General features: G+C 36.8%; 1 protein-coding gene across 3 annotated transcripts in view; it reads left to right on the top strand.

The window, feature by feature from the left end:
* The window catches only part of KCNH7 (potassium voltage-gated channel subfamily H member 7), a 220409-nt gene that overhangs the window by 192696 nt on the left and 2946 nt on the right, over window positions 1-24767 (top strand). For all 3 annotated transcript variants that reach the window (XM_032693714.1, XM_032693715.1, XM_032693716.1), the window contains 4 exons: window positions 1071-1276; window positions 3870-3969; window positions 16449-16712; window positions 21508-21676. In XM_032693714.1, the coding sequence (XP_032549605.1) occupies window positions 1071-1276; window positions 3870-3969; window positions 16449-16712; window positions 21508-21676 (739 nt within the window). The remainder of the gene's footprint in view (window positions 1-1070; window positions 1277-3869; window positions 3970-16448; window positions 16713-21507; window positions 21677-24767) is intronic.

The following is a 24767-nucleotide window of genomic DNA, read 5'->3' on the forward strand; positions in this document are numbered from 1 at the left end:
AATTTTTTCTCTAAAGAATATATGCAATATAACCAGGTTACCTCTTAATCTTCCTGTGTTCTTTAAGATACTTACTGTAAATCAATCCTTAAACTATTTTTTGCATTTTTTTTAGCTGCTTGCTCACCCAGTTTTCAGCTTCCTTTTTAGAAATTGGAGAAATCAGAACTACTCTTAGTAACATAATGTAAAACACACAAATGTTTAACAGGGAGGCAAAATCATCCCTGTATTCTTCTTTACCAGTCTGCTGTTTTGCCCTTGCTATGACCACTATTTTTTTCCACAAGCATCGTCCTACTTTCCCCCCAAAACCCATTTTGCAGGTAAGCCCTGAAACTCTTACTTTAGAGGATATTTTCACTGGTCTAGGGCTGCAGCTGCTCTGCATTGATGAAGGTCAGGTGAAGATTTGGCAAAACTGAACAGTTAAATAGAGATGACAATTTTAACAAACACGTAATGTGAATGTGGAAACATTGACTGAAAGGATTGTAATGGTATCAAAACAGAGGCAGCCACATTTAGAGAGCATCTTCAAAACAACTTCTGCATCTTAGAAGTTTTGCATTCCCTCTGAAAAATATAAATACTAAGTAATTTTCTACTAAAATGTATTTCAAGTGTGGTCAGCTCCTTCATGTAATTCTTAACAAAATGATATTACAGACTAAATAGCTCCTGTACTGGACTGAACAGTAGAAATTGCACCTTTGTCATCTAACAATATGATTTAAACCACCAAATAATATTTTTAAAGAAAGAACAAAGGAAACTACTCTAGTCATGCTGTTTTCATGAAACTGAAGAAAAGTTGTGAAGAAACTAGATTTTGGTTTCACTTAGTCCAGTTATATGCCTATGCATTTTCATTGATTTTGATACTTTCACTTTTAATATTTAATAATTTTACTTTTTCTTTACAAAAATATATGTTCAATGGTAATCTAATTGTATCACTTAATGTAAAATCAAGTATTCTATGCCACTATCATAAAGAAATATATCATTCAATTTAATGGTTTGTTCATGTTTAAAATAATAATCTCCATCTAATTTTCTCTCTGCAGGGAAAAATGATATTTTTGGAGAGATGGTACATCTTTATGCAAAACCAGGAAAGTCAAATGCAGATGTGAGAGCTTTAACTTACTGTGACTTACATAAGATCCAGAGAGAAGATCTGCTAGAAGTTTTGGATATGTACCCTGAATTTTCTGATCTCTTCCTCACCAATCTAGAACTGACCTTTAATCTGAGAGATGAAACTGCAAAGGTACATATAATAAGTGCGGGGTTTTTTCTTCATACTGGGCCAAATCTGTCCCTCGGTAACAAAACTTCAAAATGGCATTTGAATAACCATGGTTAGAAAAATTAAAAGCTAAAATCCTGAGGCCAAATCCTATATTAAAAAATATACTCACCTGATTTCTCCTACCGAAGTCAGTTAAACACGGCAGAAGTCAATGAAATTATTCAGATGATGTTAATCTAACAGGATTTGGTTCTATATTTAAATAGTATTAAAGCTTCACCCAGAGGGATTTTGTTAAAGCCATGGAAAATATGGCTTTTTTCAGATGACTATAGCCTAGGTCACCACAAGGGGAACTTTTGACACTAAATATAATTGTACATCCATAAAATAAGGATAAATCAGATTATCCAGATTCATTCTGTGTATAGCAATAGAAAATATTTAATTGCCTTTCAAACATGAATTATTAATTCTCTTTTCTTGGAGTGCACTCTACCTCCTAGGAGACTAAAAATTTACAAGGGCCTTTTCAAATTTCAGTCAGTTTTCATATTTGCAAGGATTTCTTCGTCTCTTTTTTACCACAGTGACAGTCCTAAATGTTCCCTTTTGCACAAATTGCATCTTCAGGAAAGCCAAAAAATCACCAGTGTTTCCTTATTTCAGACTGACAGGGTGAGTCTGACTTGGAAAAGAAAGTGGATGCTTGGCCAAAAAGGGAGTGGGGAAAGGCAATGGCCGAGCTCGTGCTACTGAGGCTAAAGCCTTCCCTACAAGGTTGCAGGTACCACCAGACATGGACTACACTGCCCACAGAATGACTAGTTCCCACTTCATTATTTCTGAGATACTGTTATTTTGTGGTTTCCAACTATACTTTAAGGGAAAACAGAGGTTCAGTGAGAAGGAACTAACATATTCTGGCCTCAAAGGCCTTCTGAGAAACAAGGAGAAAAGAGCACTAATTTTTGGGCTGTAAAAGATAGGGACATCTTTGCTAATTACATGTGGATCTTTATTTTTAAAAAAATTAAAACAAATATAACTTCTGACAAGAAGTATCACTTCTTTTTATGATGAATCCTTTTAATAAAATATCATTCTGAAAATAAAAGGCCAATTATATTCTTTATTTTCAAAGTTATCCTTTTTTATGTATTGTAACGGTCATAGTTATTAATTACATCTGAAATACAATACAATAAATGTATAGTCTAGTGATAAATTTAAGTTATAACTGAATATCCATATATTTGAAAAATTCTTAGAGGATAAATTCACATTAATGATTTTAGTCTGAGCAATTACTTCTTGCTTACATTGTCATTAATATTTTATCATTATTTTTTCTTACATCTGAGTAAATTGAAAAAAAATCCATCTTATGTTTTGTGGTGCAAAATACAAAGAAAATTCACACTGCTTATGTGTCTTAGAAATTCGTCAGTTGTTATTTCTTACTGCTGTACCAGCCACTAAGAAAAAAAATCACTGTTCTTCACAGAAACAAAGAAGGGAGGAGAGGCTCACCCATGCTTTTGAACTTGCAAAATCATAGTTTTTAGCAATTCCACTTACTTACCACTATCTATTGCAATCCAGAAAATCATCCCCCAAAAGATGCAATGAGCACATTCTCATCTTCAAAACATCACTCAGATCTAAATTTATTATCTGAACAACAGGTGCTTATGCCTCAACTTCTGCTCCTATGCTCCTATTTGTGTAAAAGCACCTTTTTCATCTTGCAGTTATTCTACCAGTGGGCCACCATTGTAAACCTCACCAGGTTTACAATGAACAGAATAGCAAAAATGTAAATGCTTCCCACTTCTTTCCCTCTGCCCTTCTCCCACATGCCAGTTTGCTTACTTCAGGGGTATGGGAAACCTCACTAGTACAGAGAAGGGAAGTAGGTTGAAGCCAATGCCATAGGTATGCACACAAAGAGCTCAACTGGTGTTATATATGCTTACTTGTAAATTTTTCAGTTTTAAATAAGTAGGGAAAAAAAGAGTCAAATGCATCTTGGTTTTATTAAGGAAAGAAAGCACAGCCTGTAAGATGAACAGAAAAAGGCAAGATTGGGTTCTGGTATGGAATAAGTATCTGAATGATCTAACTGATAGAGAGGAAGGAAAGGCCTAGAAAGACAAAACAATGAGGGATAAAGTGCCTCATGCTTGTCAGCCTTATATTTACTGTTGTAAAATTTAAGCTTTATAATCATTACCATGTAGTTAAATATAAATATAATTGCAATCAGTTACCACATTACTTCTTGTAATAATGTACATTCTCTGTTAGAGGTTCTTAAACCACAAGTTCATGGAAGCTGATAAAACGTGAACACATGTATTTCCATGTAAACTTATTATCAGGTTAATTTTATTTCACCATGAGATGGTGACATTTTTGGTTTGGGTCAATTTGTATAAACTTTTTAATGTTAGCCTGGGGCAATACCATTAGCTGGGGATGGAGAAGTTGATGCAGACTGACTGTAATATTAAAGCTTGAACATGATTAATAGTCAATCACCTATTACAAACCTGCCCTCCTTAGATGGGACTAATCTGTCATTTTGTTTCATATTTCATTAAACAAGTCTGACCTCGTAATAAGATCACAAACTACTAATGATACAGATGGAGATAACTGCAAACTACGAAGACGGAAATTGTCCTTCCAAAGTGAAATAGAGAAAGGTAATTAACTTCATTTCTTACATTAGACAGCACTGCTTCATTATTCATTGGTATTTCACTTGGTAATGCTGGGTACATTAGGGTCCCATGTTGGATGTTACTGCAGCAGCCCTTGAGAATCCAGCTAGGCAGTAAAAATACTTGGTGCATTATCCCCTATAAGCTCAAATATAACTAGAACATAGATGTTTCACCCTTCCATGGCTTCACATCTACCTGCGCACAGCTGTTCAAACATTAAGCTACCTTAGTGCCTTTGAAATATACATATATATATATGTATATTATCTCGAACAATATTTATTTTCTGAGACAGGATGTCTTAAACTCTTTGGAGAACCTAGTCTATTGGATTATTTAATTTCCTCAGAAAAGTGCTTTGTTGAACTTAATGCTAGGTAGTGTTTCTCCCTGGAATTAAAATATTTTAAAATTTTAAATTTTAAAATATTTCAGGACACAGTAGATTCACCATAGTCCAATTTTTATTCATATAATAATATGTAAAAGGTTGTCCTGGCAAAAGTTCAGGTAATGTTTTATGTGCTTACATTCGCCTTAGTGGCTTTTGGAACTAATGAAGGAAAATTCAGTGAAATATTAAACTATTTCATTAGTATCCAGTACTGCTAAATACCAGGAACTGTAGACAGGAGCTGTGGCCAAACAGCAACAGTCATGAAGACAACTAAACTGATACTCATAGGATTTTCATGTTTATGTAGGAAAAACACGATTCCTTTAATAACATCACACATTTATGGCTGAATGGTTTGTCTGATAAATTACTGTTTCTGGTATGCCTGTCTTTTACACTCTACAGTTAAACTTCAATCCTAAATACAGCATAATACCAATTTATAGAGTGGCAGAGTAGCTGATAATAAATGGGAACACTTTAAACATACATAGCAAGTATAGTGCTTGATGAAGAAAGGCTCTAATCCAGAGTGTGGCTATTCAGAACAATGACATTGCTGTTTGATCAGAGAAGCATCTTTAGGGCAGGAAGCCAAGACTGACAACAAATCTGTCAGGAAAATGTCCCCATGAAATATTCAATCTGCTCTTCACAAAGAATCTGTTGACAGAGGTGCTTTGCCTGACTAACCTTCACATTTCTTATGAGAAAACATATGCTGCTACCTAGACAAGATGGAAGTGATCTTTCATGCTGTGCATGCTGCAGAATTACAAATAAGCTACTCAGGTGTTAATGTGGTTCCAAGAACCCTAGGCTTTTATAATTCTTGTCCAGTCAACTACACTGAACATCCTCTTTGAAACACTTATTTACATTACTTTTGAAAGAACATAATTTTCCACTGTTTTGTCTCTGAAAAAAATACTTCCACCATTGGGGAAGAAGAGACAAGACTGACGACAAGTTCCTTAGTCCTGGCAATGATTGTGTACCACCTGGTAATGTCTGAGTTAGACAGAAGTGAGGTACGTACGATGAAATTGTAAGAGTCCTTTGCAAGACCTGCTTATTCTTTTGGCCCAGTGCCTTACTGCCCCTCTCTGGTCTCTGCTCAGGGTCCCTACATGTTCCCATAGCTGCAGCAGACACCTCACAGTCATAGATCTTCAGGGTCCTTTTCTGTGGCCCATCCTACATCCTCTATGAGGCTGTAGAGTACTAGAGGTAATACTGGTTTGTAAAGTAATATTCTATTGATTTCAATCCTTTAAATGTAGGAGGGAGTGGCATCATATTTTGATCCAGCATAGTGAATCTATAATGATAAATATTTGGGGATGATCCTACAGAGTTTTTCAGAAGAACTGGAGTAGAAAAGACAGAGTTCCTGAACAAACAGCTGGTAAATACATTTCTGGCCACAGTATGCCAAATGATTAAAAAAAATGTGTTATATCACTACGTTTAACAATCATATTTTGTTTTCAGAACTACAGTTTGAACAGGATAGAGACACGCAGAATTCTCACTTTTATATTCTGATATATTATTTTGTACTTATTTGGGGGTGCTCATGGAATGGTCTTCTTGCTGGCATTCTTTACTTTCATCTGTTGACCTTCTAGCATATTAAGCAGCTTGAAATTGTATTGTTTCCATCTTTAGTGTGATCATCAGGGTTTTTCTCCATTTTGGAGTGCTAAAAATGGGATTGTGTTATCTCAGCCTTTAGTTCATGCTAGCCTGATTTAGACCTTGTTGCCATGGTAACTTCCTGTATGAGTTTTTCAGGGATTAAACTGAAATCAACGCAGCTCTCTATTATGCATCTGCAGTTAGTACCACTATTTTTCCAATTCCACACAAGACCTTCTCACTCAACATACACATATTTTCACCATTTCTTACCTGTGTCAGTGAAAATTGATCTTAGCTGCTAAGACTAGTAAGGGCTCTGTCATAATGTGATTTTAAAGGGTACAAGACTATTGAAGAGACCGGCTTGTTCTCTGGCTTCCAGAATGGGTTACAATACCACAAGAGGTCACCTGCAAAAATTAATATACACACTAGATAACGGTTTGTACTTGCTCCCACCCAAAAGACATTCACTGCACATCTTTCAGAATAGGGGAATGATACTTCTTGCACAGGTGCAGGTGCAGACTTAGCCAGTTGCCATAGATGCTTGACAGTCAGCCAAGAAACTCTGTGACTGCTTAAAATTAGCAGCATTCCTGCCTGGCAGTTCCAAACAAAGCTCTCAGCTGGGTTGGCAAGTTGGTCTCTTGCTGAAAACTGAGGCACAATAAGCTGTTCCATCTATATCCAGCTGCCATTTTCAGCAGTGCAGAATACAATCCTTTCTTGCCCATTTCTCATTTTCCTCTAGCAGTTCTGCAGGAATTTGCTAATTTCAAGGGAAATACATTCAGGCAAGAAGTTTCTGCTGCTCTGCTAGTTCTGAATGCAGATCTATTATTCTGTGCTGAATGGGACATTACTAGAGTTGTTTACATGAATATGAAATCCAATAGACAGGTGAAAAATGCAGAGTGTAAGTAGGCTCACTGAAAGCCTGAAAACTTGAGGCTCTGAAAAGACTTCTGCAGAGTTCAACCATTATCACTTCTGCTAGTATCTTTTTTTAACTTTTTGTTAATGTTGGCTCTAAATTCTTAATCTTCTTGGGACAGTTCCAGTGTCAGCTGGCCCAGGAAACTCATAACAAGGAAATTTTAGTTCCATGGATGTGAATTTAAAAGGCCACAAAAAGTTCTCACAAAATCTTGTTAAACTGGGTCTTGCACTTACCCATGCTGACACAGGCTGTAGCAATCAAGTGGAATATAAAATACATCTTGCAGTGTTTCATTTTTAGAATGTTTTTAACTAAGTAAACTCATATAGTGCTTAATTTTAATTTGAAGAGTTATGTTTCCTGACCAGACTTTTCCAAAAGTGTCTACTGATCTGTTCTCAAAGTAAGCACAGAAGCCAGAGTCCTAATAAACTTCTAAATGAATTTTGATTAGTATAACTACCTTAAGTGTGCACTGCTTGTAGGTAATACTCAGGCTAAGAAGCCAAAACATATTAACACAGCTTTATTACACAAGGTATCCAGAGGCCATGGCTCTGGATACAGAAGAGAAGGAAACCTTTCAGGAACGGGTTCTCCTACCTAAAACTATGAAGTGGAGTGATTCTAAGAGAATGGGGAAACACCCTCTGCCCCTGTTCTTTCCCATTCTTGTCCCCTTCCCCAGCTTGTTTATCTAAATGGTTACTTTAGAAACAGATGACTCAGCCAAGCACTGTGCCGTGTCCCCAGAAAGAAAGTAGGGTAAGAATCTGGAGAAAAATTGAAGCTGTTACTTAACTGTGTTAAACTGTTAGCACTTTGCTGATGCAGTTGGCCTGGGCTTAATTAGAAAAGAGTTTCTTAATATTCAGCCATAGTGTTAGGTCCTTAGATGACCAGGAAACAGCTGTGATATTGGCAGGTAGCATATGGCTGGAAATGAGACCCCAGGTCCCCAAAATCTTACCTTAAGCATGAAACCCATAACAGAAAAGTACCTGGTCAACAGAGAGCCCATCAGCACAGTGTTCCATATGCTCCTATTATTGCTGTTGTTATTGCTGTTACCACAGTGCCTAGGAGGCATCTCAGGGAGCTTCCATAGAAGAGTCTTGTTTCCAGGAGTTGTTTCCAGAGAAGCTGTTTCCAAAGGCCAAATCTGATCAAAATGTTGTATCCAGTCACATATACCTCTAGCCATCCTTCAGAAAAAAAAAATAGTAATAATAGTGCTACAGTGAAAGCTAAATTCATTGTAAAAGAGAAGAGTAATCTAAGCTTGATAGGAGAACTGCTTCGACCTTTCATTCTGAAGTGCATTGTTATGGTGGTTATAATTTTCATTTCTGATTTGTTTAAGTATAGCATTATTTTCTGAAGTATAAATTAAGAATTGTCCTTCCATCATTATCTGATTAGGATTAAAGTTGATACAAAACCAGACAGAGCAAAGAAAATGCGGATAGAAGTCTGTCCCTCCATCCCTACCATCTCATTGTACTGATAATTGCACAAAAGAAAAAATGAATTATTTCACACTCACTCCAGCTTTGAAATTCTTGGCTTTTAAAATGTGTCTCAAATTCAGTTATTCCAAACTAGCTCTTTTTTAAGTCCATTTAAAAATAGGAATATGGATCCCTATGGAAATGTTATCCAGACTTTAGTCCATGATGGCTGGGGAAGGTTTCAGTGTCTTCTGTTGTTCCCTATTTCCAGAATCACCCAAACTTTCATAGGTCAGACAGGAAGCACAGCAAAGGACACATTAACTTACCAAACTCTCACAAGCAGAACTGATACAGAACAGTATTCAAACAGCTCTCTCTGGTACAGTTTATTTCCTCCATCATTATCTAATCTACGGGAACCTTTCACCAAAATTTCCAAAACTTGCTATAAGGATATTAGTTTATATCTGTATTTATATCTATCTATGTCTACAGTATATATATATAAAATGCAGACTTAGGAACTCCCAAATTATGAATGAAATTGGAATTCAATGAAGTTTCTATCATTAAAAAAAAATTATAGAAAAAGAACTCTCTAAACCTTTTTACTACTGAGAGGAGAAAATGTTTTAGCCTTCCTAAAATACTTCCAGTAACCTACTTTTCTTAGAAATAGGGATCTTCCTGCATAGTTTCTAGACAGACAACATTTTTCCTTGGTGTTAGTCAAATACCACACACATATCTGACAGTACATTTGTAAGTAGGGGGTCCTAAAGATAGGTGGGAAATTTGAAGGGAAACATAATGAGTAGAAGTGAGGAAGAAGGAGGAAAACAAATATGTGCTGAAGAATATAAGGATTTCAAGAGCTCTGGTTTGAGGAACTATTGTAGGTCTCTGGTATTGTTTCAGATTTTGAGGTCTGACTGGTCTACAGACATCTAATTGAAGGCGCTAAAGCAGGACTTCTAGATATACAAATTCATGTAGAACTTCAGACAAATTACAGATTCACAGAATCACAGAATATGCCGAGTTTGAAAGGGGACCCACAGAGGTCATTAAGCCTTAGGCCTGCACAGGACCACCTCCAAGAGTCACACCATGTTGCCTGAGAGCGTTGTCCAAATGCTTCTTGAACTCTGTCAGGTTCCTTGGGGAGCCTCTTCCAGTGACCGACCACATTCTGAGTTAAAAAATTTTTTTCTAATATTCAACCTAAACCTCTCATGACACAACTTCAGGCCATTCCCTTGGGTCCTGTCACTGGTCCCCACAGAGAAGAGATCAGGGTCTGTCCCTCCCCTACCCCTCACAAGGAAGTTGTAGCTGCAATGAGATCTCCCCTCAGTCTCCTCCTCTCCAGACTGAACAGACCAAGTGACCTTCCCCTCAAGGCCCTTTACCATCTTTGTTGCCCTCCTTTGGACACTCTCCAATAGCTTAATATCTTTCCTATGTTGTGGTGCCTAAAACTGCACACAATATTCAAGGTGAAGCTGCACCAGAGCGCGACAATCCCCTCCCTCGACTGGCTGGTGATGCTTTGCCTGATACCCCCCATGACATAGTTGCCATCAACCAGTACCCCAAGTCCCTTTCCAGGGCACTGCTTTCCAGCATCTCATTCCCCAGTCTGTCCATACATCCAGGATTGCCCCATCCCAGGTGCAAAATCCAGCACTTTCCCAGGTTGAATGTCATATGGTTGGAGACTGCCCAGTCCTCTAATTTGTCCAGATCTCTCTGCAGGGCCTCTCCGCCTTTAAGGGAGTCAACAGCTCCTCCCAGTTTTGTGTTATCTGCAAACTTCCTTAGTATCCCTTCCAGTCCTGCATCCAAGTCATTTATGAAGATGTTGAAGAGCACAGGGCCCGAGATGGAGCCCTGCAGAACTCCACTAGTGACAGGTCTCCAGTCTGATGGTACCCCATTCACTATTACCCTCTATGCTCAACCTGTGAGCCAATTGCTCACCCCCCACCATGATGTGTTTATCCAGCTGTGTGCTGGACATTTTGTCCAGAAGGACCCCATGAGAGACAGGATTGAAAGCTTTACTGAAATCTGAAAAGATTGCATCCGCTGTATTCCCTTGATAAACCAGGTGGGTCATAAAAGGAAATCAAGTTTGATAAGCAGGACTTTCATCTCATGAAACTGTGCTGCCTGTGACCTATGAGTGCATTGTCTTTCAGGTGTTTTTCAATACCTCCCGGAATAATCTTCTCCATAACTACCAGGCACTGAAGTGAGACTGACCGGTCTGTAGTTTCTGGCATCTTCCTTCTCGCCCTTTTTGAAAACTGGGACAACGTTTGCCAGCTTCTAGTCAGCTGGGACCTCTCTGGATTCCAAAGACCTCTCAAAAATAATCAGGAGAGGTTTTGTGATCACATCAGCAGCTCTTTGAGGATTCTAGGATGAATCCCAGTAGGCCCCATAGATTTGTAGGGATCCAGGTGGAGCAGCAGATCCCACACAATTTCAGGGTTGACTGGGGTTGATCATCCTCACAGTCACAGTCCTCCAGCTCAGGGAACTGAGACCTCCTTGGTTCGTCATCTGTGTTGAAGACAGAGGCAAAGAAAGCATTAAGCACCTGTCTTTGTCCCTGCTTGGGAGGTGACCATCCTCATCCTGTAAGGGACCAATGATATTGCTATATTTCCTATTGCCATTAATGTACTTGAAAAAACACTTTTTATTGTCCCCCGCATTTCCAGCAGCTTCAACTCCATCTGAGCTTTGACCCCATGGATTTTCTCCCTACAGTAACAAGCAGCATCTCTGAATTCTTCCCATATCACTTGAGCTTGCTTCTGTTGGGTATACACTTTCCTTTTTTGACTTATTTCCAAGAGAAGGTCCTTGCTCAGCTAAGCCGGCCTTCTCCCTTCCTGCTTGACTTCTGACATTTGGGAATTGCCTGCTCCTCTACCCTTAGAAGATGATGTTTGAAAAGTGACCAGCACTGATGGACTCCAGCACCTGCAAAAACATTATCCCGGGGACCTTACTAATTCCCTGAGCAACCTGAAGTCTGCTCTCCTCATGTCCAGAGTTGAGGTTTTGCCTTGGCACTTTTTCTGCCAACAGAGATTTTAAATTTTCTTATCACTTCAAGTTATTAGTTATAAGGACTTTTATGATTTAACTTTCCTTAAAAGGTGGGGGATTTTAATTTCTCTACTATTTTGTCCTCAGGGATGTATTGGTAATGTGTAGATGTTGAAACAAGCTGTGCTTTCAGCAGGCACTCAAAAATGTTTGTGAAGGCAGCACTTCTCAATTTACTTGATCACCAGTCATGACCTGAGAGGATTGTGACAGCAATACAAGACTGACAACAGACAAATTATTCTTCAGCTGAAAAATGGTAGAATGCTTTGTTCAAGTTGATAGTCTTTTGGAATGCACCTTCAGGACACCTTTCCTGGAACATGTTCCTTGTCAGTATATGAGTTGAGACTGGCTTTGACAAACATCCAGAGTCACAATATGCAGCATCTGAATTCTGAGATTGACTATAGGCCAACTTGATTCTGAGACACGAGAGCTCATTCAGCCTAAAATTCAAGGTTTATAAATGTCTGAAGTTTGTTTAGGTTTTTGGATTCAGGGTAAGTTGTAGTACTTTCTGATGTCTGAGAAGAGTTAAATGTCTCTATAGACAAGACCAAAATCAGTTTTCAGACAAATTTTCTGGTAGCAAAGGTGGAGTAGCTCTCATTTCCAATTTTGCATACAAAATGAAGTCCTGAGTTTTATCTATTCCTCATCATGCATTTGTAAAGATTGTGGGGATCACGTCCTTCTCTCACTGGAAAATAAATCCACTAAAGTTCCTCATCGATATGATGAAAAACATAGGCATGGTTTGATCACCAGTGTTCAAATTATGAATCAGAAGCTTTTGAGCTTTTGATCTTTGAATTTTGCACTTTTTCAACCCTGCTTGTGGTATTGTATTTAACATACTATCTGAGCTGCTTGGTCACTGACTTTTCCTTCAAAATATTTGCTACCTGTGGTGCATGGGTGGGCACATAGGCATTTTTCTGCTCTCTGACAAGGTAATGGACATTTTTAAATTAAAGAACACATATCAAATCGTCATGATGACTAGCAAATACTTTGTTCATACATAGAAAGATAGATTGACCATCACAGGAATATTTGTGAACGTCACACAAGAAGAGCTTGTAACAGTTGAATCGAAACACTTGCTGGGAATCTGAAGATCTCCAGACATTTTGAGCCATTAACCATTCTTCCATCCAAGTCACAGTGGGCATTTCTCCTTACCAAAGAATGTACTTGGTGTAGTGTAAAATAATATGGTAGGCTTTGTCAAAGGAAAGGGAAGATGTCATTTCTGCTGAACAGATTAATAGTTATGCAGATCATGTTAATGATGAGGGTTGTCTGCTTTATGGTTTGGGATATAAATTGCTTTCTATGGGAGTAAGGAAGTCATTCACCTCATTTCCTGCACAAAATTGAATTTGTCTCAACACATTACAGGAGTTTTTATTGGATGGCTGAAAAGGGAGTAAAAATCTACCACCTTCTGAAACACTAGGCTACATAGCTGGCCTGATTAAGTATGACAAATTCCAGTTAATGAAATTACAGCAGTATTAAACCATGCTTCTCCACATGTAATAAATTGCTGGCACTTTCACCAATATTGTTTGCAGCAGACTAGTACATTAAGAGAAAATGTACCTAGATCATGCAGCCTGGCACTGTCTGAATAACGCAAAATTTCGATACTACAGACCATGTCACACAAAAAAAACCTGTCTGATCTCTGGTAAGCATCCCATCAAGCTGGATTTTAATGCCAGTATTTCTGTGAGTTAGTGTCACAGATATATGACCCAGACTTGTGACAGTCCCATTTCTTCCCTTCCTTTGCCAGTGCACGCGCGAAAAGCATGACACAAACCTTCTGATAATTACTTTGAAGATTTTGGAATTTCCAGACAGAAATGGGAGGAGGACATTGCCTATAAACTTGGCAGGCATCCAAAACACAGGCCAAAAAAAGTCCCATAAAGAGTGTAAATGATGTTTGTACATGTTTGGTAAAGCAGGAAGTTACAAAGTAATCATCTTCAGTAAAACATAGTTTCTAGCAATCAGAATCAGAAAGTGAAACTTGTTTTAATGCAAAAGGAAAGAGGAAGCACTAGAATTCAGGGGGGGGGGCAGAAGGGGAGAGGCAGGGTTTAATGATTACATTTGGAAGCAGAAGAGAAAGGAAAAAAAGAAACCTTTTGAAGCCTGGAGTCTGTATGACAGAAAGTGAACTTATCCATACATACACAGATAGAAAACTTCTCCTCTGGAAAATTCATTCCAAACCAGTTACTGGATTTCATTACGAAAGGAAGGAGAAACTGGAGAAATTCACATTTTGAATAAAGCACTACCTAGATATTATTTGTAACTTATTTTCCACTGAGCTACAGAGGCACTGCTAAGGTACAGAGTTTGCATCGTCATCAGGTCCTGAAGAGTTAATTAAAAAGATCAGTTTCTATTTTAATTCATGCTCTAGGTGCAGAGTATCACAAGATTATCCTCCAGACAGAAGAATCTTTAGCATTAAATATGAGTCTTTTATAAAGAAAACAACTTTTGACTCTCTGAGTGTAGCCAGATGGCTAGAATATAAAGCAATGGCAGTAAAGCCAAAGATGTCTATTTTGAAATAGATCAGCTGACAAACAAATCTTCCCTGATTTCAATAGGCAGGACCCTAAATTTGACATATTTCTGCTTTCCTTTTCATGACAGTGAGTTCATTATATTTGGGAAGCATTTGGAAAATAATATGTTTTGTTGCTTTGATATAGATGGAGATTAAATACAGGGATATCAACTCAATAACCCTGGTTTTACAGCAGTGTAACTACTAGCAGAACCTGGCTTCATGTTTCTAGATATTTTAGTATTTTATGAATATGACAGATAAGACGGTCTGCTACACTTCAGCTGCTATACAATTTTTTTCACTAGAATCTCAATGACCTCTTCTTAAAATGAGTCCACTGACTGATTTGTATTCCACAGAGTGCTCATTACAGCTGCCGTTAGTGCACAAAATCCCATGAACATAAAGAATTACCCTAAAAATTGACAATTTCAAGCTTTCGTTAGGTCTTTTTCACAGGTTGAAGTCAGTAAAACACTAAGTAGTTAAGACAATTTACTGTAGCGTGACTGTATGTATTTCAGCATATATTCCCACAAGAAACTCCATGGAAGACATGTACAATAGAATTTTCTTATGAAGATTTCTTTTGCTTTTGTACTGTTTTGGAGATGGAATTGCAGACAACATGGCACTTGACTCTCCAGCCTGAGCATCCCACAAGAGCCCCCAGTGCTGGTCCATTTGCAGTTGTGTTGACACCTTTGCAGTAATAGAGTATCATCAGTATCACTTACAGTCAGCAGTCCTGCTTAACAGAAGCCAAATAAAGACCAAGATTGTGTTAATCACCCTTGGAGACTCTAGAGGGTAAAGGAGGCCTGCTTTGTTATTGGATTTATTTTGTTCACCATTACCTGCCCTCACTGCTCACAAATGTCTGGACACTTGCAGGATGCTCTTTACAAATACTACATTCTTTTTATGTGCAGACAAAGAGGATTAGATGAGGCCACAGTTTCATTTCCTTACAGTGAGTAGAAAACAGAGAAGAAACCCAGTAAATATACTAAAAGTTGTATTAGCCACTGCCGTAGGCTGTAAAGACTACAGACATTCCAGAGCGATGTTGATTAGTAATTAGCACAAAGCAGATGGGAAATCATGCTGTCTCCCCAGGAAGTTAATGCAAACTAGTTACAGTATTTATATGTTGTTGAGACTACCCTGTTAAAATGTGTTTTAAATAAATAGCAGAACTGAAATTATCTTGACATTTCAGTTAAAAATACGGAAAACCAAATACTGAATTGGAAATTAGCTTCAAGTTTATGCTGAAAAGAGATCAAGACTTCTCTGTATTCATAAATGGTTGTTCTTGGGTTTAAATCCTATTTAATTTTTGTGATGTGTTTTTAAAGGCATCTATTTTAATCTAGGTTTACTTGTCACTTCTCAAGAGAACTGAATCTGCTATTGCTCACTATAGACCTTGATTGTGACTAATGAAAGATTCATTCTCAACTTGATTGGTACTCTGCTACCATATATATTACAGAATGCTGGGTACTTTTCTTATTCAAAAGATCAGATATTCAGATAATTGCAACTAATTCTAAAGGTTAAGGAATTTGGGCTGCTTTGGAAAGTTGTTTTGAGGCAATCCCACAAAGTCAGACAAGGAACTCCCTTCTTTTTGAACCAACAGGGTTTCTCTCTACCCTATCACTCCTGTAATAAGTGTGGAGAAATACGTTCTCCATTTAGGTGGGCCCAGAAATTTCGGGGATGAGTGGTAGATTAATACATTAATGCATTTCCTTCTTGAAAAAGAATAATTAGCAAAGACACTCTCATGTGAGAATTACTTAAATAAGTATTTCAGATATCAAGTCTAACATACATGACTCTTAGCCTGGCAAGACTGTGAAAAATGCCTGACAGTGAGAGAAACTGGAAGAGGGAATGAAATATTTTATTTTTTTGTAAACTTTGGAATATAAGGCTTCCTCAAATCTCATCTTTACTGGGGAAAAAAAAAAAAAGAGTACATAGGAGAGCCCTGTTGGATAAAACCTTTGTTGTTTTGATATAAGCAACATTTTGCAGAATGAGTTAAAGTTTACAGACTATGAATCTTTACTACGTATGTGCAAATGTCTTCTAGACTTCAAAGGAAATTTAAATCTCCTCATAGAATAATCAAAAAAAGGTTTTAAAGTAATTTATTCTAATAGACGATGTACTTCCTATCTGATATAATAATCATGTCCATCCTCAGACCACAATAAACTAGAGTACAATTTCATGAACTGCTTATTATTGAACACACATATTTCTGTTTCACAGATTATTTCAAAGATAATGATCAGAGTGATCCTGAACCCTCAGGAGACACCACCAGATATTATCAATCTATTAAGAAACATTCTGAGGAGAAAAAAAGTGGGTCATCATCTTTTGTGTCCTCCATTGAAGATGAGCAAAAGCCCCTGTTCTCTGGCATAGCTGATTACCCATCCGTAACAGAGAAAACCACAGAGATGGACTTTGAAGAAATGGATAATGACACAGAAGAAATTCTTATTAACAAAAGAAGTAATTCTTGCAAAGGTAATCCATCTGTTGCTATTTTGTAAAGTTTGAGCAAACATCTCTTCTATTCTGATTTACCAAAATAATTTTCTGAATGGTTTAATGATTCTTTATATAATATTTATTTTTGCGTTTCCTAAAAGCTTGAGAAAAAACATTTTAGATCAAAAATTATTATTTCTCAAGAGCATTAATGTAGTGGCTGTGGAACTGTATTACAGAACCTCCAAAATGTCATTCAATGTTTTGTTAATAAATCATCTTGTAACTGAATTACCTTAGGAAAGTAATTTAAAAAAACTCTTTAAAATTGTCCACTGGTACTGGTCTTCACTGAGTGCCCATGGATGAAAACTGCACACAAAGCAGTAAAGAATCTCTCAAAGGGTGTTTAATGAGCCAAGATTGGATGACAGTAAAAAATTGTAAAGAGCAAGATAAACCTAGTGATTTCTCCACCAAAAAAATGATTTCAGTTAACTAGTTTCATTCATGACATTGACAAGACACAACAAAAATTGAGTGAAAAAAAATCATGCTGCACATGTTGGTTACAGTGCCATTACATCACACAGAACAAATCCTGGCTTCCATAAGTAACACACAAGAATAAAGATTTGAGCTTTGGTATATGAGAAATGATCAGAAACTATTAAGCAATCTCAGACACTTTTACATAGAGTTAAATCACATAATTAAAATTACATCTAATATACTAAAATATTAATTTTCTCAGCAATGTGAAGGAAATAAATGAAAACCTCTGGATTAATATACAATTTAAATACTGCTGCAAGTTCATGTGTAATTTTTTCAGTCTGAAGGGAAGAATTACAAATTTATTGTTTAACATTGTTTCCTCCAGCAGTTTCCATTGAGGCAATTTACCCATTTAACCACCATTCAATAAACTTTAGACTTTTAGACTATCATTTTAAATAAACCTAATGACTGATCAGACCAAACAATGATTTTTACATCTCAGAGGTATGAATATGTGAAGTCTGGTCTCCTCAAATTAAGGCTCTATAAATCTGCACCACATAAACTTGTTGCATACATATTGCAGTTGGAAAGCTTACCTTTCCCCTACCAATAGCCAGAAATGTGTCCTTGCAGCTATAGCAACGTTTTCCAAGGCAACCTATTGCAGATTTTATTTGAGCTAAATTTAGAATATATAAAGGTTATGTATTTTGATTAAGGCCATATTCTTTTTTCCAGTTTGTAATCTAGCACTTCTAGTAACGTGTATGAAGGGTAATGAGCTTTCTTGAAGCTTTCATAGAAACTTCAAGGTCAATATGATTAGCTTTGACTGATAAAAATTTTAAACTAAATTCTTATTCCTGCTATTAATTAGAGATTGATTATAACTTACCATAAAAGTAGTTACAAACATAATGAAATAGTGAAATAGACTCTGCTTGTGTGTGTCCTCATATATTATGGTACCTTATAAATCTTGGATATAAATTCACTTGTATAAGGCTACTCCAATTCATTACCACTGTGACTGATACATATTTAATTACCTTTTGTTTTGTTTTAAGCTTTCGTCATTAATTCAATGAATGGAAAGACTATTAATAATGTATTGTATAATGTGGGTAGAAACAGTATAAACATCTCTCTCATAATCCTAAAATGCAACTTTTAACTTTAAAACATATGGCTCTTTTTTCAAGACCTGATAATTTTTCTGTAGTGGTTAGCTATATGTTAAGGAAAAATGCTATTTTCATTTGGTCATTATTTGGGCTATAAGATTGATTCTTGAATTGTTCAAGTGAACCTAGTTATACATTTATTGATTTAGTTCTCAGTCTAAGATTTTTCAACCCCTGGAAGTCCATAGTTGATTACAAAGTTGCAACTGCTGCTGGGCTTTTCTGGGGTTAATTATGTATCTGGAACTCCCTGAAAAGACACTTAGATCAGTACAATATCATATTTTATAGTGTATTACCTGGCTTACAGTGTGTGATCTTACGTTGTGATTTCGGTACCAATTCATTTGCTTTGTCACAAATTGAATGTCTATTAGAATAGTCTCCAAATACATATTCTGGGACAAAAAAATAGCTGTGATTTCCGTGGGATAACTATAGCATTGAAAATCTGTGATTTTATTGAATGATTTATTGTGAAAAATAATCAACATTTTGATTTTTACAGGAAATTATAAACAGCAAAATGCTCCTGAAGTTCACTGCTTATAATTCCACCAGATTTATCACATCCATTGCACCTAAAACCATAGTTTGAAATTGTACCCCTCAATTTGTCATAGTCTGCTTTCTTTGGTTTGCTGAGAGCTTTCCAACTTTTCCTTGGACGCTGCAAATTGTGCCATGTGTGCCTGCTAAAACCAAATTACATGCTTCTGTGACACCCTTTATCTCTTTTCTTCTGTTGGTTTAAGTGGCTGAGAAGCTGAACAGGTTTCTGTGTAGCCAAGGTGAAATCTCTTTCCCCTTCCTTCTGCCTAGCACATAAAATCAGTTATAGGTCGTGTCAGATGAAAACCAAACACTCTCTAAAGCTCCAGGAAACCTGCTACCACCTGCTAACCAAAGATCAGATAATGCAACAACTACCTCTCTCTAATTTAAAAAAAAAAAAAAAAAATGGAAGTGTCCCCTTCCACTTGGAGTCATGTAGTGAGCACTCCCCTTCCTGGTTAAATCTACTTGAAATCCTAAATCTGAGCAGGCGCTTTTTTTTTTTTTTCATTTCTCTTCACTTAGAGCAACACTGCTGAAAGATATGCTTGAAAAGGATTAGCTATTAGCATTTGGACAAAGCTCTTACATGTCATCCACACTGTGGTAGTTTTCTCTTTTCTTTGAAACATGGGTCTGGCTGATATGGTTGCTTAGAAAAATTTCACAAGCATGAAGTGAATGTAACCTATGCTGAGTTATCAGCACGCAGTGCCAAGAGAAGAGTTAGGAGAAGCTCTGAAAAAACCATTTGAGGACTGATGTGGGATTCAAATCTGACTGCTGATGCCTTATAAGCAGTCAAGGATTTTTGTCCAGCTGTATGCTGAGGCAGCAGTCTGAGAACAGTAGGAACTTTTATATGTTCTATAACTTCATATAGTTAAATAACTACATATACAACTCTAAAGAGAGTTGTATTGAGCAGGTGTTAAACAGCCTTTTTAATCACAGCAGAGTAGAATGAGTGGTACTGAGCAATTTTTGACTGTTCACATGACAGATTCACTCAAAGTAAACAAAGGCTCAGAGTGGCAGGGAGAGCTGTGGAAAAAGCACTGTTCAACCTAATATGTCACCTGTGGGCTCTGCAAAGTGATCTGATAAGTGCAACTAGTATATCCCATGATAAATGATGTGTAACCTTTCACCATCCTGGTGAACAGGAGAAATGGCATAGAGCCAAGAATGTAAACTAATTAATAAATCCCCAGAGATATAAATTAAGCAAATTGAAAGAGGACGGAGAAATAGCTCAAACCAGAAGTCCAAGCAAAGGGAAGGAGTTCTGTTTGGTGCTACCATGAAGTGCCTTATCACAGAGATCCAAGAATTGGGAGGGTCAAGAGGGATGGAATTTGAGCACAGCAGATACAGGGTGAGAACTGGAGCAGTCATCATCATTTTTCTTACAAGGGGCTGGAGATAAAATATAAATGACTCATACAAAGAGTGTCTTTAAATACTTCATATATTGTGTATGAAATATACAAGGCTTAGAAAGGTAATTAAATTCAGCAAAATAGCTGAAACGCTGAATAAAATCCTAATAATGTAATTGGGATTTTTTTAACTTGAAATAATTTTTTTTCTCTATCTCAATCCAAAATTTTATCTGCGGTTGAAACGGGGGGGGGGAGGGGTGAAAGAAAAAAAATATTATTTACATGAAGCTTCATTTAATATTAAAATGATCTTTGACTGACCCAGCAATGCTGAATATTTCATTCTTTTAGAAGTCTCAAATAATTAAATAAAATTAACAGGCACCTTTCACCCTACAGTACTACAAGAGTATCGGAGACATGCTTTACACAGTGATGTAAGGATTGGCTTGGAGAGTAGTGATGTTAAAAGCTACATCAATGAAAATCAATTTCCTTTCTGAAAGTAACCAGTGCCCTTTTGCAAGCAATATGAGCTGCATTAAATGGCCCCTGTCTCAGAGAAAACATATTGCATTTCACCAACCTTGTTAAGACAAGTAGTGCTACAGCTGGCTGAGGCCTGGCCCCTTTCTCTAGAGGGAGCATTCCAATGCACTGTAACACATGCCCAGCGCTGTAAATGCAATGAAGCAAGTCTTTTACATCAAAAAGCTAAACAGTAAATACACCTCAATAGTTCATTCAAGAGAAGAGGCTTAGTCAGGCCTCTGAAACATGCAATCAAAGACATTCAGGTACATCATTTAATGCATTTCAGTTAGAACAAATATTTCTAATTTCAGTGAATAGCAAATTGCTAAAAAAAAAAAAAAAACCTCAAGGAAATTCCAGATTCATCAATAAAATAATAGAAATAAAACTAAAGGAAGAGGAGACATTCAGTGGCAGAACTCTGATGATGCAGACCAGACAAAGCTGCTTGTTTATCTACAGCTTAAAAATGCTAGCATGAATGTGACCAGTTTTCTTTCCTTAAATAGAAGTAAGAAACAAAGAGAGTTGTTCTGTCAGTGTTCCAATGTACCAATTTGACTGTCAAGGTGTTGAGACACACGAATAAGTGAGTGCTTGAGAAATGCCAACCCCTCTCTAACAGTATGTTTATAAACCTATATTTTTATATGTTTTGTCTTTCATCAGATATCACCGATAAAAGACACTGGGAGCAGGAGAACATCCAGGAGTACCAGGACTCCCCAGTTCAACCGGCATTACCCCATGTTACGTGGGGGATCTGTGAAACTGAAAGTGATTTCATATATGGGGAAGTGGAGAACCGATTAGATTTACTTCAAGAACAACTCAACAGGTAAAAACAGAGATAGGACCAGAAGAAACATATGTGTGAAAGGCTACATAATACAACTGATATTGATGATGCTACAGAAGGAATGAATTTGTGCAGGAAATTTCCAAAAGCATTGAGATCTTCAGAAGCTCAAAAATACAAAAATGTGTCCGATTAGAATATCACTTTGTTTTCTATATGTATTCTGAGGAACCTAGATATCAACTAAGTTAAGTTTTCCAGATTCTTGGAAAACCTGATTCTGGGAATTCTGGGTATACAATTTTTAACTTATTGCCAAGATATTTATGTTTCTTACCTCTTAGTACCCCTATTAGCTACTCTGAATTGCCTTGCAGGAAAGCCCTTTTCCTTGATCGACTGTTTAGGAACCCATCTGTTTTTAACCAGGAAGCTGTAGGCACTTGTACTTGTTGTACTGAGGCAACTAAAATTGTTAAACCTAAATCTCACCTCATCCAGAATGCTGTTCCTAGATCATAGAATCACAGAATTGTTTGGATTGGAAAGGACCTTAAAGACCATCTACTTCCAAATCTGCTGCTGTGGGCAGGGACACCAGATATTTACATGTCTACAAAATTGTAATTTTCAGTAGCTTCAATATCTGAAGTAACTTTTCTTTCCTGGAAACCCAAAGTACACCAGATGCATGCTTTTAAAAATGTATTGCAGATAAATTCCCTTTTTGACACATTAACTTTTTTGCAATCTATAATAAAACATTGGAGTATGCACAGGCAAAATACTTATATCTCTTATGACAGAAAAATAACGTTTTCTTTGTCAGAATCAAATATTACATTTGCTTAATACTGATATACTAGTCATGCTGGTAGCTAAGCACTATAGCTTAGAACATCTTAAAAATATGATTTTTGATCCATCCTACACTGTAATTTACCATGTAATTTCATTTAATTTTAAATTGCCCTATGCTCAGGACAGTGGCTTTTTTATTATTTTAACTCTGCAGTTCCATTACTTTCAATATTTTTCCATGACAAATACTATGACATGCACTCAGTCCTAATTATACTTTAGTAGTTCTTCAATGGCATTCTGTGCTGTATATTTTAGCAATCAGTTTAAAGCCAGGTTAACTGCATATTGCTTCCTTCATCTACCAGAAGTCAATCAAACCATAGTATTTTTCGTTTCTGAATGAATATAGTAAATTTTAAAAGACAATTTTTAACACATAAGCCTAAATTGATGTAATTTCTAATTGCAGTAAAGTTAAGTAATCTAAGTAACTGTAAATGTCACATAACTAAAAAGCTGCAGGCTCCCCATCAACAGTATGTAGTCTTTTGGCAACATTTCCTTCCGTGAAATCTTAAGCTCTCAAAACTGAAGTTATATCTCAAATTTGCCCATAGTTTTGTGAAATTTACCCATAGTTTTATCAAATTCTCATGCCAGTTCTCAGTATTTTCTTCTGTGAGAAAATATCATTGTTACTGATAAACTAAGAACTAAATTGTTATGTGTTTTATGAAATAATTTTATTCTTAACTCTTTTCATGTTTTTAAAGCTTTTCATGCTTTCAGGATTTTGGGCCTTGCTGGGTCTTCTATGAATATAACAGGCATTATTCTTTCCTGCCTATGTCAGATCTGACCTGCCAAACTAAAAAGCACAGTCACTTCTCTCTGAACTCTTTCATGCCAAGTTAGAGTCTTGACATAGCAATTATTAATAGACATAGAGGGCTGGAAAGCCACTCTACAACAAATATGTCCCTAGAGCTATCTCTGTTTCTCTTCTTTAAGCAACTGGAATTTCATGGAGACCATGGGCCAAGCATTTAAGGTTCTCCTGTTTATTTGGGTGGTATAACATGGATTTGTTTTAAATTTGGGGGAATGGAAACTGAAGTTTTATATGCAATGATAATTAATAAAGTCTGCCAGAGGTACTCTTTGATTTGTAATGCCAAGAAACTTCCATCAAGTGCTAACAAAGTAAGTAGGGAGCAATTTTAGAGTTAATTCAAAGACAGTCATGGATACACATCCTCCAATGCCACCTTTTATTCACTGAGATTTTAAGACCCAGGTTTAGCAGATGGAAGCTCTCTGGGTGGTGGCATACTGCTGCTACTGCAGTATATCGCCCTGTGGCATCAGCACCACGCTTGTGTGAGAACAGCATATTTGCAAGTAGCAAAGAACCCAAGGGAGATGAACAAGAGGGCAAGTAGAGCACAATTGACTCCAAGGATAATCTCAGTTTGCACCTTTTTTCTGAGAGCTGATGCTGCAAAATCAGTTTCTCCCGATAAAGAAACAAACAGCATCCTAAATATCCTTTGGGCACACCTTTCAGAATAATTTCACAGACACTTTTCTACCCAGGCAATGGACAACTCCAACATGATAAAAAAGGACAACAGTGAAGCACCTGCTAAAAGCAAAAATCTGACAGCACAGAATCAATTCTACTGCTGCAGGGAGCCCAAGGAGTAACATTCACAACATTGAAGGCAGCTGACAAAGATTTGTTTACTCTGTCAGAAGTTGAGTTGCACTACAGAAGGCTGTATATCTGCATTACAGTCTGTCAGTGCATGCTGTAGCCTTCCAGCAGCTGGGGAGGCACAATAGGCATTACCTATTCCTGAGTTAGTCACAGATCTTGACAAGGCCATTTGAAAATCATTTCAGTGTCATGGAATTGTAAGTATGAACAACACAAGCAGCTCAAGTGTTTCAGAAGTCATATACAAATTTATGAAGAGGGAAAAAAAAAGAATAAAAAGCTGCAAAATTTGAACATCCGAAATCCTGACATTAACTGAGGCCTGAATAAGTTTGAATAAATTTTCACAGTAAGGAGACTTGGACAGTTGGATTTTTTAATGATCTTGAAATTATCTTTCATTTGCTGACTGTGGAAAACCAAATGTAGTTTCTGCTTATTTCACTGTGTTGTATTAGCAATGGAAATGTCAGAAATAATCGTCAGATGCATCAGAAATAGTGTCTCATGTTCAGCCAGTACAAATCAATTTAGTTACAACGAAAAGAATACATTTATTTCACTTCGTTTCAACCAGATACATAGTTTCAAACATAAGGCACATTA

This window comes from Chiroxiphia lanceolata, chromosome 7, assembly GCF_009829145.1.
Source record: "Chiroxiphia lanceolata isolate bChiLan1 chromosome 7, bChiLan1.pri, whole genome shotgun sequence".
In the NCBI taxonomy this organism is placed as follows: Eukaryota; Metazoa; Chordata; class Aves; order Passeriformes; family Pipridae; genus Chiroxiphia; species Chiroxiphia lanceolata.